At 36.7% G+C, this 15,627-nt stretch overlaps 1 protein-coding gene across 1 annotated transcript in view; it reads right to left on the reverse strand.

Moving 5' to 3' along the window:
- KPNA5 (karyopherin subunit alpha 5) overlaps positions 1–15,627 on the reverse strand; it is a 63,180-nt gene that overhangs the window by 20,869 nt on the left and 26,684 nt on the right. Inside the window, exon 8 of the mRNA XM_003938633.4 lies at positions 10,472–10,571. Within this exon, the coding sequence (XP_003938682.1) occupies positions 10,472–10,571 (100 nt within the window). The remainder of the gene's footprint in view (positions 1–10,471; positions 10,572–15,627) is intronic.

Consider the following 15,627-nt stretch of genomic DNA (forward strand, 5'->3'; position numbering starts at 1 on the left):
TAAGAGTAGAACAGGGTCCTCAGTCCAAAAATTTTAAGAACCATTATACTAACTAGAAGGTACAGCTAGAGTAAAGTTAAGAATATGCTTTGTGAGTCTGAAGAACGGCAACCTGGCCAACATGGCTAGAATGAGAGAAAGAAAATAGTAGGAGATGAGTCAAAAGAGATAATAGAAGAGTCAGGTGATAAAAATTCTCGTAGGATATTTAAGAAATTAATCTTTTACTCTGAATAAAACACAGGAAGCCATGACAGAGTTCTAAACAAAGCTCTGGTATGATAAGACATTTTTAACAGAGTCATTCCGGTGCTATGTCAGGAACAGGAAAATGACAGGTAGGCAAAAATATGCAAGATTCATTAAGAGACTACTGAAATAAGGACGTGATAAATGGTATTACAAACTACCATTGATACCTAGGTGGTATCAAGGGAGGTAATAAATTTCCTTCTTCAGCATATTATTTTTAAAAACTTCAAACCTACAGGAAATTTGCAAAAATAATAAATATGCTACTTATCTAGATTCACCAGTTAACATTCTGCGCTATTTATTTTTACTGGATCATTTGAAAACCAATTCCAGATATCACAATACTTACCCCTAAAAAGCTTAGCATATACCGCCTAAGAAAAGGGGCAGTTTTCTATCACAATATAATTATCACACCAAGGGAATTTAACACTGACACAATACTATTATGTAAACTACAGAGCATATTCACATTTTTAAGCTAAAAATTTTGATGACCTAATCAAGGATTAAACAATTTACTTATTCATGTCTCTTCCGTGTTTTTTTTTTTTAAATCAGATTTATTAAGGTAAAAGTTACATACAGTAAATTACACTTCTAGGTACACAGTTCTATTGTGAATGTTGACAAAGATATACAGTTGTATAGCCACTTTCTACTCAAAATACAGACTATTTCTATCACTATAAAAAGTCCCCTTCTTCCCTTTTATACTCAATTCCTTCTCCTCAGGAAATCACCAATCCAATTTTGGTTCCTATAGTTTTATCTTTTCCAAAATACTATAAATGGAATTATTAAAAATGCAGCATTTGTGTGAAGTTTCTTTCATTTAGCATAATGCTTGAGGTTCTTCTACGTTGTTGCATGTATCAGTAGTTTGTTCCTTCTTAGTGTTGAGTTGTATCCCATCACAGGAATACATCATAATTTGTTCATCCATACATCAACATATATACATTTAAACTGTTTCCCATTTTTAGTAATTATGAATAAAGCTGTCATAAATATGTATGTACAGGTCGTTTTGTAAACATACTATTTCATATCTCTTAAGTACCAAACTGAGAGTGTGGAGTTCTGAAGAAGACATGAGCCAAACACTGAAACTTCCAAGTTGTTCACATGTGGATGATATTTAAAGTCAGATAAGATAGTTTATACCAAAATGTCCTTACCATTTATATTTCTATCAGCAACAAAGGAGAGTTCTGGTTGCTCTGAATCTTACTAGTACTTGGTATTGTCAGTTTTTTGGCCTTTTGCCATTCTAATAGGTGTGTAGTATATCTTTAGTCTTTTGATCTTGAATAGTTTCCCAGCCTATTTGTGTTTTTTTTTTAATAACAATGACACTTTTAAAGAGTCCAGGCCATTTATTTTGCAGAGCACCTCTCAATTTGGATTGTCTTACTGATTCCTCATTATTATTATAGACGAGAGTTAAATATTTCTGGCAGGGGTCTTACATAGTTGATGATGTGTTCCTTTCAGTCATATCACATCTGAAAGCATATAATGTCAGTTTTCTCATTATTATTAATGTTAAGTTTAATCATTTGGTTAAGTTGGGTGGTGTCCACTACACTTCCCAACAGTAAATACACCTGTCTCCTATCTAATACTCTGTAGAGTGATACTTTCAGACCACATGAATATTCTTTTCCCCAACAATCTCTGACCTAAAGGTTTCAGAACTCACTGAAATTCATACTTAAATCAAGTATTACTGTGATGGCTGTCTTTTCTAAATAACAGTCCTACATATATAGCTTGGTATCCTTCTGTAAGAATAGTTTTCTTTTTTCTGTTTTTAGTATGGGAATAGACTCAGTTTTTTTAAAAAGCACTGTGTTAAAATATTTATTCTTATTCTTTTTAATCCTCAAATATTGTCAACTTTACCAAATAGCGGCAGAATTCTCTATCTGAATATATTTCAGAAGTAGAACCAACAGAATTTCCTGACAGAACAGATGCAGAATATGAGACAAAAGAAGGCAGGCAACAATAATGTTAAAGTTTGTCATCTGAGTAATGGAAGATAGAAGTTCCATTAACTGATATCAGAAGAGACTATTGGCAAAACAGGTTTTAGGGGGAAAGAAAAGGAGTTGTGTTTTAGGTATGTTGAGTTTGAGATGTCTACTAGATATTCAAATGAAGATAATCAGTGTGGAGTTCAGAAGACATGGGCCAAACATTGAAGCTTCGAAAGTGTTCACATGCGGATGATATTTAAAGTCAGAGAATGGGTGAAATCACAAGGAAGTGAGTGAAGATAGAGACGAGTAAAAACCAAAAGCACACATTTTGAATGCTCAACTTTAGGAGATAAAGGTAAGGAGGAGAAACTCATAAATGAAACTGAGAAGGAGCAATCACTGAGGTAGAAGGAAAACCAAGAGAGTATAACAGCCTGAAAACAAAGTGAAAAAGATACATTATAAAAAGGGAGTGATTAAATTGTGTTAAATGCAGGCAAAAGATGAAGCAACATGAAGACTGGGAAATGACCACTGAACTTGGCAGGACATGTAAGATGAGGTCTAAATGATATGGCGCCTATGACTGGAGGAACACCAGGGTCCCTGGTATCCCACGGATTTAGATAAAACGACAAGGATTAGCACACTGGTTAGAAAAATAAAATAAGAAAACAGTTTAAATATTTTTTAAAAATTAAAAAAAAACCGACACAGACACATGGAGTGGTTTTAAGGAGAGTTTAATAGGCAAGAAAGAAGGAAGAAGCTTCCCCATGCAGAGACAGAGGGAGAGGGGCTCCAAGACGAGACACGAAACCCCTAGTGCAGCAGAAAACAGTTACAGGTATTTATCGACTTAACGACCTATGCAACTTACAACGATTCAACTTTACGACCACAATCGCTAGCCACGACTGCTCCGCATCTGGCAAACGTTGCCCAGCTGGGCGTACGACAGTGCAGACCAGCTTCTGGCAGCACTACCATCTCCGCGTGCACCATTTCAACTGCTATCCCAGACTCGGTACAGCAATTTGTGTTTTGTGTCTTGGATATTTTTCATCAAACCCCTCCCAAGATGTCTACCAAGAAGAAATTGTCTTTGTCTACGCCTCAGCCTGCCAAGAAGGAAAGAAAGGCCATCGATCTTGACACGAAAATGAAGGTAATTAAGCAATACGAAGGAGGAAAGAAAGTGAATGTGATTGCACGTAATACAAAGTTATCACACTCGACTGTGTCGACGATTTTGAAAGATAAAGAAAGAATTCATGAAGCTGTGAAAAGTTCTGCACCCACGCAAGCAACAGTTATAACAAAGCAACGAAGCGGGCCCATCCACGAAATGGAGAAATTGCTATATATTTGGATGGAAGATCAAATTCAAAAACGGACACCATTAAGTTTTTTTACTGTGCAGATGAAGGCGAGAAGTCTATTTCAGACTCTGAAGGAGCGTGCTGGAGAAGATTACAGTCAAGAATTTGTAGCAAGCACTGGCTGGTTCCAGAGATTCAAGAAAAGATTCCAAATGCATAGTGTTCGAGTGACTGGAGAAGCAGCGAGTGCGGATGAGGAAGGAGCATGTAAGTTTGTTGATAGTCTGGATGAATTAATTACAGATGAGGGATATCTAGCAGAACAGATTTTCAATGTTAATGATCTTACACATGAAGAGCTAATCGAACTGGAAGAAGAAAGAGTGGCAGAAGAAGAAAGAAGAGAAGCAGAGAAAGAAGAGGAGAAGCCAGAAAGAAAGTTCACCACTAAGGGATTATCAGACGGTTTACCTTTACTGAATAAACTTCTTATACATTTTGAAGCAATGGACCCAAACATCGAACGATTTGCAAGGATTGAATGGATGGCGCACGATGTGTTTTGTCCATATCGTGAAATTTATGAAGAAAAAAAGGAACATACAATTCAGACAAAGCTCACCATGTTTATGAAAAAACCAACTCTGGTAACCCCAACTGCTGCCTCAGATGACGACATCAACGATCCGCAGCCAAGCACCAGAGGCCAATGTTTCGTACGTGTTTATATATTTTGTTATGTTTTGCAATTAGGAAAATGTTTCCTATGGTATTTTTTACACCTATATTTTGTATTTTTGTATGCACCTGTATTTTGTAATTTTGTATGTTCTGTAAATATTAAACCAGTTGTACTGGTAATGCAGTGTTTTACTTAAACCTGACGAATGTAAAAATAAGAAACAAAATGGTGTAGAGATGATACAAATGGCATAAAATGAAGAAAGAAAATTATGATATATAACAATAATGAAAGAAAATTATGATAAAATATGACTTAAAGATTTTTATAACATCATTTCACAGTACTGTACATATAGCCTACTCAACTTACGACCAAATTGTCTTACGACCAGTCTGTCGGAACCAATCGTGGTCATAAGTCGAGCACTGGCTGTGTAAGAGGAGGCTGGAGGAGGCAGTGCCTGATTTGCATAGGGCTCAGGGGATCATTTGACCAGGCATGTCATTCACGTTGCCTCAAAAAAAAAAAAAAGTGGCCCTCCCATCTTAGCTTTTTATATGCAAAGGTAGGGCACCATGATGTTTTATACATGTGCAAACACGTGAGGGTGGCCATGTTGCCAGGCACATGTTGGGGCAAGGAAAAGATGACAGGAATCACTATGTTTAGGTGGACCCAGTTTTTAATGGCCAGTTTTGCATTTTAAAGCTTGCTGGCCCAGCTCTAAGAGCCAGGGCTGTCCTGCTAGACAAGAAATGTTTCTGGAACTGCTTTAAAAGTAACAAAAACTTCCCAAGGACCCCCTTTCCTCTCTGTCTGCCTACAATAATTTTTTAATTCCTATAACATAAACACTGAGCTTTCATAATGTGGAAATATGTATGCCCTTGATGATGCAGTTTTAATGAATTAACCAAGGAAAAATTCTGACTGGAGTAAATTCAAGGAAGAATGCAAGGAGAGAAAGTGGACAATGCAAGAATAAATTCAGAATTTTGTTGCAAAATGAAGCAAAGCAATAGGGTGTTACTTAAGGAAACTGATAGGGTTCCCAAGGGCCAAGAGAAGAATTACAATGGGATAAATAATCGCATATTTTTATAGTAATGACAATGAGTTAGAAGAGAGGAGAAAAACTGACAATGCTGGAGAGAAAATTCCTGGAGTGATGACCGTAAATAGGGAGAGAAAAAACTATACAGTACAATGCAGAGGAATTAACTTCATAAAGAAGCTTGTAAAAAGTAATCAACAGTGACATGAAAGTATAACAGGTAAGTACAAATAACCACATGATGACAAATGTAATGGTAATGTATAGAAGTTCTCTTTTGATTGTTTCAGTTTTCTCAGTGAAGTAGAAAGTGATGTCATAAGCCGAGAGTGAGGATAAAAGAGAAAGAAACAGAGGCAGTAGGACAGAAAAACAAAACAAGAAAAAGCCTCTTAACTAACAATCCTTTTACTGCAAGGTGTCAATTAATGTGTATTAACTAATATAAAATAATGGGAATCAGTCTGAAATTCAGATTACTATATGAATTTAGTAATTCATATAGTAACTTCTGAAAGTGCTTTGTGCTCCATGAAATGTTCCAATAAAAGTAATTACTTCAGGGCATGGGAACGCGGAGGCACCCTGGTGTAGCAGGTGGTAGGTATGGACCAGGCAACCATGGAGGGAGTCAGGAGAGCCTTAGTGCAGGGCGGTACTAGGTGTAAAAGAAGTGTCTGGTGAGAGATGGTAACAGGTAAGACTTGATTTCCTCATCTGTGAAACGAGGGACTCAACAATACCACCTCATGGGGTTGTGCAGAGGATTCAGTAACATGCTGATAGTGCCCGCAGTCAGTCACAGAGGCTGCTGTTAGTGGAAACACTTACATTTCTTACTAGTTTATGCCCATAACCTCACTCTCAGCTCAGTATAACTTCCTACTGTTAACAAATAAGAAAATGAAACCGAGGAAAAATGTTATGCCCATAGTCACGTGACTAGCAGGTGCATTTCTTCTCTTCCTTCTTATCACAAGAGCAAAGCACCTCTTGAGAAATAAGAAGGCATCTTCAGCAACAAAATCCCACATAGAAAAAAACCACTACACATGAGAGTGAGTTCCTGAGCAGAGGCAATAGCTCTCAGAAAGGAGTAGATCCTAGAATTGCACATACTGATCAGAATGAGTAAGGTTGGGATGATGCTGCCACATCCAGAATCTATGGCATGGAGAAGATATACCTTCAGAGATTTCTACATTTTCCAAGATAAGAAGAAAATCAAAGAAATCCTATGGATTTTGAATATAACTGTGGGCTTCACCCAGAAGTAGTGCAACATTTGGACCTTGCTCAGAGGACTCTCTACAAGGATGTTATACTAAAGAACCACAGTTACCTTATCTCAGTGGGATATTGCATCCCTAAACCAGAAGTGATCTTCAAGTTGGAACAAGGAGAGCAGCCATGGATATTACAGGAAGAGCCTCCAGGCCACAGATGCCCAGATCATCCAGAATCAAAAGGAAAAAGAGCAAGACAAACTTTATTTTACGACAATAGAGGCTATCTGAAACTCCAAATCAATACAAGTGGAAATGCAGTAGGCAAAGAGTCTTCTATAGAGTTTTAACTCCCTTACATTGCTGGATTGCATCAGCCAGACTCCCTCTAGACAGCTAGCTGGTGGGGAAGCCAGAGACTCCATGGGGAAGTCCAGCAACTTAGGCACTGCAGTGTCTCTGTTAAATCAGCACAACAAAGTGCTCCTCAGTTTGCAGCTGCAGCAGTGCCAATCCCAGTGACCTGGCTTCATGACTCCTAATAGAGCAAGTCTACTCTAAGGCTACTCTGTCAAGAAAGGAGTGACAATCTCGGTTGATGCATAAACTGAGTTTGATACATGTGTAAAATGCTTGTTCATAAAGAGCTCTTTTGTTGGGCTGACACTGCTCTGTCCATTTCACTAAGTAAAACTCATGCAATGTCAAAGCTCTTATCTTTTGAATCTGAGTAATCAAAAAGAACCCAGCATAAAATGCCTCACAAAACTATTAGAAGAATAGAGTGGTGAAAAAAATTAGAAAAAGAAAAATAGTAGATGATGAAATGTCACCTGATCAAAGTGGACATAAAGTAGATAAATAATTGGATCAAATATTAAAACATGAATTTCAAAAAGGACTAACTGTATTGATTGCAAGAGTTCAAGAAAAATGTCAAGGCGATAGTATTTAATTCATTTAATGAACTGCATTATGAGATGTTGAACTCAGAAAAGAATTGGAAGAGAAAATAAGAATCACAGTAAAGAAAGCAAATTGGAAAAATTCCAAACAACAGGCACTGCTGAAATTAGATTAGAAATAAATGAGAAAAGTGAACAAGAAGAAACAGAAGTAAATAAAAGGTTAAGACTGCATAAATGAGACAGTATAAAAGACATTCCACATATACATTATATAGTTCATTTCCCAAAGTAGACAATCAAAGAAATGAAACCATTACTTAAAATATACCAAGAATACTTTCTGGGGAAAAGAAGGAATAATTGAATCTACATAAAAAGACAAACCATCCCTCAGCAAAGCAAACCAAAAATGATCAACATCATGATATAACTTAATAAAATTACTAGATGTCAAAGATAAAGAATTAATCTGACAGCCAGTCAATATAAGAAAAAAGTTCAGCTGACCTCAGGCTTTTCCGTAACAAAATTTGCTAAACAAAACTGCTAAAAGTCAGGAAATCAATCCTACAAAATCTTTAAAGAGTAAAATTAAGTACTTTATACCAGGTTAAAGAGTGATTCTTGGCCGGGCATGGTGGCTCATGCCTGTAATCCTAGCACTTTGAGAGGCCGAGGCAAGCAGATCACCTGAGGTCAGGAGTTCGAGATCAGCCTGGCCAACATGGTGAAACCCCCATCTCTATTAAAAATACAAAAATTAGCTGAACAGACACTTCTCAAAAGCAGACATAAAAGCGACCAATAAACATGAAAAAATATTCAACATCAGTAATCATCAGATAAAGGCAAATCAAAACCACATGACATACCATCTCACATCAGTCAGAATGGCTAGTATTAAAAACACAAAAAAACAGCTGGCGAGGCTGCAAAGAAAAGGGTATGCCTATACACTGTTGGTGGGAATGTATATTAGTGTAGCCACTGTGGAAAGCAGTTTGAAGATTTCTCAAAAAACTAAGAACAGAACTACAATTTGACTCAGCAATCCCATTACTGGGTATATGCCCAAAGGAAAATAAACCATCCTACAAAAAAGACACACACACTCATATGTTCATTGCAGTACTATTCACAATAGCAAAGACAAGGAATCAACCTACAGGCCCATCAATGATGGACTGGATAAAGAAAATGTAATTTATATATACATGGAATATTATACAATCATAAAAAAGAACACAATCATGTCCTTTACAGCAACATGGATACAGCTGGAAGCCATAATCCTAAGCAAATTAATGGAGGAACAGAAGAGCAAATACTGCATGTTGTCACTTAAAAGTGGGAGCTGAAGATTGGGTACATACAAACATAAAGATAATAATAACAGACACTGTGGACTACTAAAGGGGATTGCAAGGAAGGGAGCAATGTGTCAAAAACCACCCATTGGGAACTATGGTCAATACCTGGGTGACAGGATCATGCATATCCCAAACCTCAGTGTCACAAAATATACCTATGTAACAAACCAGCACCTGTACCCCCCGAATCTAAAATAAAAGTTGTAAGTTATTTTTTTAAAACACCACTTGAAAGGTCCTTGTGTACCTCATATTTTTTCCTCATATTATACACAATCGAAATACTAATCCCTTCCCCTTCTATTGTTAAACTACAATCTTACAAAACACTTTTAAACTGAGTAAGGCCTTTACTGTAACATTATTGAATACCTTTTTTCCTTGGAAGCTGTAAAGTATACTTTACTTAAAACTTTTTTCTCTAAGATATATATCTATTGAACCACATTTCTGGTTAAAATTATAAATTTGTTCCCCATTTTATTTTTAGCATATTTTACAATACTTTAGCTTATGTACTTAACAACAAATATGGAACAGAATATGGATAGGAGGTTGAGAAGGTTTTATCAACTATGATTAAATACACAATATGCATGGAGTATAAGAGATAAATGGGCCAGACACAGTGGCTCATGCCTATAATCCCAGCACTTTGGGAGGCTGAGGCAGGCGGATCACCTGAGCTTGGAAGTTCAAGACCAGCCTGACCAACATGGAGAAACCCCAACTCTACTAAAAATACAAAATTAGCCTGGTGTGGTGGCGCATGCCTGCAATCCCAGCTACTCGGGAGGCTGAGGCAGGAGAATCGCTTGAACTCAGGAGGCGCAGGTTGCGGTGAGCCAAGATTGCACCATTGCACTCCAGCCCAGGCAACAAGAGCAAAACTCCGTATCAAAAAAAAAAAGAGAGAGAGAAATGGACTATGGTACAATGAGATTTTCACATAATGACTGAGGTTTAGATGAAATGTGGCTAAATAATGAATTCTTAAAACTGGAATGGGGAAAGTATAAAGAAGGTATACTAGTTCATGCATTACCTTTGTGAATTAGAAATTTATTATTTTTTATCCCACGAACTTTATCACTAGATCTTTATCAAAGTTAAACCTTCTCTTAGTGCTAAAGTCACTGTGCCATGTTAAAAACTAAATTCAAAAGAAGTAGAATGGTATTCTAAAAATTTACCCCTTTTCTACCTTCCTAAAAACAACCAAACAATAAAACTAAACTGGGAATCAATTATTTGTATCTCTAGGGGCCAAATATTAGTAGATAGGGAAACAGATATCCTAAGAGATGAAAGTTAAATGGAAAAGTACAAACAGCGAACCAAAAGGAATTATTTAATCTTTTAGGGGACTTATTTTCCTATAAATGGAAGAACTAGACTAGAATATTTCTAAAGTCAATTCCTTGATACATAAATATCTGGTTGCAGTGACTACCTCTGGGCATGGGAATTTAAGGTGTGGGAGGAAAAGTACAAGGGACACTTCCTTTACATTGTAAAGCTCTTGAATTCTGTATATGTACAAACATTGGTCAATAAAGAAAATAATTACTAAACAAAAAGTGGAGTTCCTTCAACATCAAAAAGCTATTACATAGTTAAGTTTATAGAAACAGAGTTTTTAATTTGTGCATTTTACTCATACCTTACTAAAGTTTGGAGGAGGGTTTTTACCTCTACATAAATTTGAGAGGGCCCATACAGCATTTCTTGTTGTTGTAAGTCTGTTTGAATTTGTTAATAACCTGCCAAGAAAAAGAAAAAAAATAATTATCACTTTACATTCATTTTTCCCCTTCAGGTATCATAACATAAAATTTCTCTCCAATATATTTTATAAAATATTTAAACTAGTAAAATAGGAAAAAGAATCTAAAATTCATTATGCTTTCAGAAGCAAAATAAGCATATTACAGTTCTATTTTCTAAAGTTTTAATCTATAATCTGAATGGATTCTTACAAGGATGTCATAGACAATTTACTTATTTCTATATATATTAAAAAGAATACTAACTTTTCAATCATGAAAATAATACATTATACGAATTCAGAAAGCAAGGAATACATTTTCAAATTATATGAAGATTACCTATTGACACTCAAAGTTCTTTTGTTGTGTTTTTAAGAGAGTACGTATCTTAGTATTTTTTACCTGGTTTGCAATGAAGCCTGCTATCTACTAAGAAACTGAGTATCTAAAATAAGAATTTTTATTCTCAGCTCCCAAGGAGTTACACTTATAGGTTTTCTTTTCAAAGCATAACTTATGTTTTAGTTATTTATATTTAAATGGGCGATCCCCTAAAACAGTAGTCCTTGACACTTTTAGAGTTGTGGACCCCCTTGAGACCATAATGGATCCTTACCTCAGAAAAAAAGCACATACATCAAAATTTTGGCATGCAAGTTCAGGAGTTTGTTAACTCCTAAGGACCTCCACAACCTGCTAGAAGTACAAAGAACCCAGGTTAAAAAAAAAAATCCCTGTTTTAGAGTGACATAAGCAAAAAGAGTGCAGAATGGAACTCCAGATGATTGTCCCTCCCAGAAACACCAAAAAACTTGCAAATATTGTCAGAATAAGAATCAAGTTTATTAGAACTCTGAAGATAGTCAAAAGTTTATAGCAACTAAGATAACTTTTAGCCAGGAAAGGGCTGAAATGTGGTAGGAAAGCTTTCTGGCATTTTAACTTATTCTTATGCAACCCCCTCCTCAGCCTAGCAGCAATCTTTGGCAGCTAGTTCCCACTGTGGGTTCTTGGTTCTGGAAGGAGTAGAACAGACCTTATTTCCAAGGAATTGTGTTGGTCTGTTCTGACCTATTTGGAGCTCCATGAAAAACTGATGCAAAGGGCTTCCCTTTGTTTTGCATAACTAGGAATTCTCTCAGGGTAGAAAGTAGCTTTGCAAAAAAGGAATGGTCCTCAAAGACATTAAAAGGCAAATGAATGAGATATTGAAACCTGAGCAAAAGATACAGTTGAGGCAAACAAGAGTCACATTGAAAACCTGGCTGGAAAGGTAAGAAGTGAGATAGCTGGGCTATGAGGGATGTGAAAAGCTCCCACATATCAGACAATCTAAAGGCCTATGCACATGTCCAGAGCAGAGTCCACAATCAGAAAAAAACATGAAGAGATCTACATTTTCACTTCTAGTTTTCCTTTAGGCTTAGCTCGAGCAGAGAGTAAAGTAGTGCTAAGTCAGAGCTGTAATCAGCCTGACCAAGCATTGAAGAGGTACCTCAACACAGGGCCAATCTGTAAAAATCTGGAGACTTTTCTTTTATTTTTGGCTCCAGATATTTAAGGCTCTTTCTGCTGTAAAACCACTAGCTAACCACTGAGTGAAGGGAAAAGAGATTTCAGAGACCATGCATGACAAAGAAATACGCTTTATAAAATTAATTTCGCAAGTCCCCAAATAAATAACTACAACAAGCAGCAACACCAAAACCTAGACAGAGAGAGAGGAAAATCTGATTTCCACAGTTACCATAGTTACAATAACCAGTCCAGTTTTTCAACAAGAAATCATGAGGCATGCAAAGAAATTTTAAAAGGGTGGTCCATTAACAGTGAAATACATAAGCTAAATTTTCCCTGAGAAACCACAGACATTGGATTTACTATGCAAACATTTTAAATCTATTGTCTAATATGTTCAAAAGAGCTAAAGGACCTATGCACAAAAAAACCCTAAAGAACAATAGAAAAACAATGTCTTGGCTGGGCGTGGTAGCTCACACCTGTAATACCAGCACTTCGGGAGGCTGAAGTGGAAGGATCACAAGGTCAGAAGATCAAGGCCATCCTGGCCAACATGGTGAAACCCCGTCTCTCCTAAAAATACAAAAATTAGCTGGGCGTGGTGGCACACACCTGTGGTCCCAGCTACTAGGGAGGCTGAGGTGGAAGAATTGCTTGAACCCAGGAGGCAGAGGTTGCAGTGAGCTGAGATTGTGCCACTGCACTCCAGCCTGGCCACAAAGCAAGACTTCATCTCAAAGAAAAAAAAGAAAAAGAAAAACAATGTCTCAACAAGTACAGAATCATCACTATGGAAACCAACATTATAAAAAGGAACTAAATAGGAATTATGAAGCTTTAAGTATAAAACTGAAATTAAAAATTCACTAGAGGGGTTTGACAGCAGATTGAGCAGGGAGAAGAAAGAATCCACAACCCAAAGATAGGTCAATTGAAATTATTCAAACTGAGGAGAAGAAAAAGAATGAAAAGAAATGGACACAATCTAAGAAAGCTGTAAGACACCATCAAGCATACCAATATATGCATAATAGAAATACAAGAAGAAAAGGAGCAAAAGAATATCTGAAGAAATAATTACTGAAAACTTTCCCAATTTGATAAAAGAAATGTATCTACACATCCAAGAAGCTAAATAAACTCTAAGGATAAACTCAAACAGATACACACCAAGATTCACTGTAATCAAATTATCAAAAGACAAAAGACAGAATCCTGACAACAAAAAGAGAGAAGTGACCCATAATGTCACTCATAAAGATCAATAGCTGATTTCTCATTGAAAACCATGAAGGACAGAGGCAATGGGATAACATATTTAAAGTGCTGAAGAAAAAAAAACTCTCAACCAAGACTTTGATATCTGGCAAAACAATCCTTCCAAACAGAAAGTAAGATTCCCACAGGAGCAAAAGCTGAGGAAAGGCATCACTAGCAGACTGGCTTTACAAGAACAGCTAAAGAGAATCCTCTATGCTGAAATGAAAGGGCAATAAACAACAATACCTCAAAACCATACAAATAAATAAAGAATACTGCTAAAGATAACTATATAGGTAACTCTAAGAGCTAGTATTATGGAATTTTGGGTTTGTAATTTCTCTTCTTTTCCCTATATGACTTAAAAGAAAAATGCAAAAGGCCAAGGTCAGGGCATCGAGACCATCCTGGCTAACACAGTGAAACCCCATCTCTATTAACACAAAAAATTAGCCAGGCATGATGGCACATTCCTGTAGTCCCAGCTACTCAGGAAGCTGAGGCAGGAGAATCACTTCAACCCGGGAGGTGGAGGTTGCAGTGAGCCAAAATTGTGCCACTGCACTCCAGCCTCGGCGACAAAGTGAGACACTGTCTAAAAAAAAAAAAAAGTATCACTTATAAACTTACATGTTCTAACAAGAGTGCCCAAAAATATACAAAGCAAAAGCTGACAGAATTAAAGTGAGAAAAAGACTGCTGTGCAACGAAAATATGAGAGTGCAATATGCTGCCTGAAATAATAGATAGAGCTTATAGGTAGATAATAAGAAAATAGAGGACTTCAACACTATAAACCAACTAAACATAACAGACATCTAGACAACATTCCACTCAATAATAGCAGAATATATATTTTTCTCAAACACACATGCAACATTCTCCAGGATACATTATATGTTAGATCACAAAGCAAATCTAATAATTTTTTCTTTTTTTTCTGAGACAGATTCTCACTAGAGTGCAGCAATGAGATCTCAGCTCACTGCAACCTCCGCCTCCTGTGCCAAACAAGCTTCCCACTTCAGTCTCCTGAGCAGCTAAGACTACAGGCATGCACCACCACATGCAGCTTTTTGGTATTTGTGCAGAGATGGGGTTTTGCCATGTTGTCCAGCTGGTCTTGAACTCCTGAGCTCAAGTGATCCACCTGCCTTGGTCTCCCAACGTGCTTGGATTACATGCGTGAGCCACCATGCCCAGTTCTGATACATTTTTTTTTAGATAGAGTCTCACTGTCACCAAGGCTTGAGTGCAGTGGCGTGATCACCGCTCACTGCAACCTTTGCTTCCAGGGTTCAAGCAATTCTCCTGCCTCAACCACCTGAGTAGCTGGGATTATGTGCATTTGCCACCAAGCCCAGCTAATTTTTGTACTTTTAGTAGAAATGGGGTTTAACCATGTTAGCCAGGCTAGTCTCAAACTCCCTGCCTCAAGTGATTCACCTGCCTTGGTATCCCAAAGTGCTGGAATTACAGGCGTGGGCCACTGTGTCTGGCTTTGGCCGTGAAAAATTTTTGAAAAGTGAAATTGTAAGAAGTATCTTCTCTGACAACAATGGAATGAAACTAAGAATATAGAGAGAAAACTAGAAAATTCAGAAATATGAGTAACACACTCTTAAATAACCAGTGAGTTAAAACACGCACACGCGTGCACACAGATACACACACACACACACACAGACACACACAGAAAATACTTTGCAATAAAAATGCAAACACAACAAAACCTAAGGGATGTAGTGAAATTAATACTCAGGAAAAAAAATTATAGTTGTTAACACCTATATGAAAAAAGATCTCAATCTTCCACCTTCAGAAATTAGAAAAAATAAGAGTAAATGAAACTCATAGCTAGTAGGAGAAAGAAAATGAAGTTAAGGGCAGAAATAAAACACAGAATAGAAAAACACTACAGAATATCAACTAAACAAAAATGTAGTTCTTTGACCAAAAAAAAAAAAAAAAATCAACAAAAAGAACAAGCCTTTATCTAGATGGACAAAAGGAAAAAGATTCATATTACTACAATTAAGAATGAAAGTAGATACTTACCTGGCAGCAGAGATACCATAATCAAGAATGAAAGTAGAGACATTACTATCAGCATTTCAAGAATAAAAAGAATTATATGAGAAAACTATGATCAAAAGCCAAGAAACTGGATAAGCTAGAAGAAATGAAAAACTACTTAGAAACATAGAAACTACCAAACTGACTTTAAGAATAGAAAATCTGGGCCAGAAACATAGAAACTACCAAACTG

Source organism: Saimiri boliviensis, chromosome 4 (genome assembly GCF_048565385.1).
Source record: "Saimiri boliviensis isolate mSaiBol1 chromosome 4, mSaiBol1.pri, whole genome shotgun sequence".
Taxonomy (NCBI): domain Eukaryota; kingdom Metazoa; phylum Chordata; class Mammalia; order Primates; family Cebidae; genus Saimiri; species Saimiri boliviensis.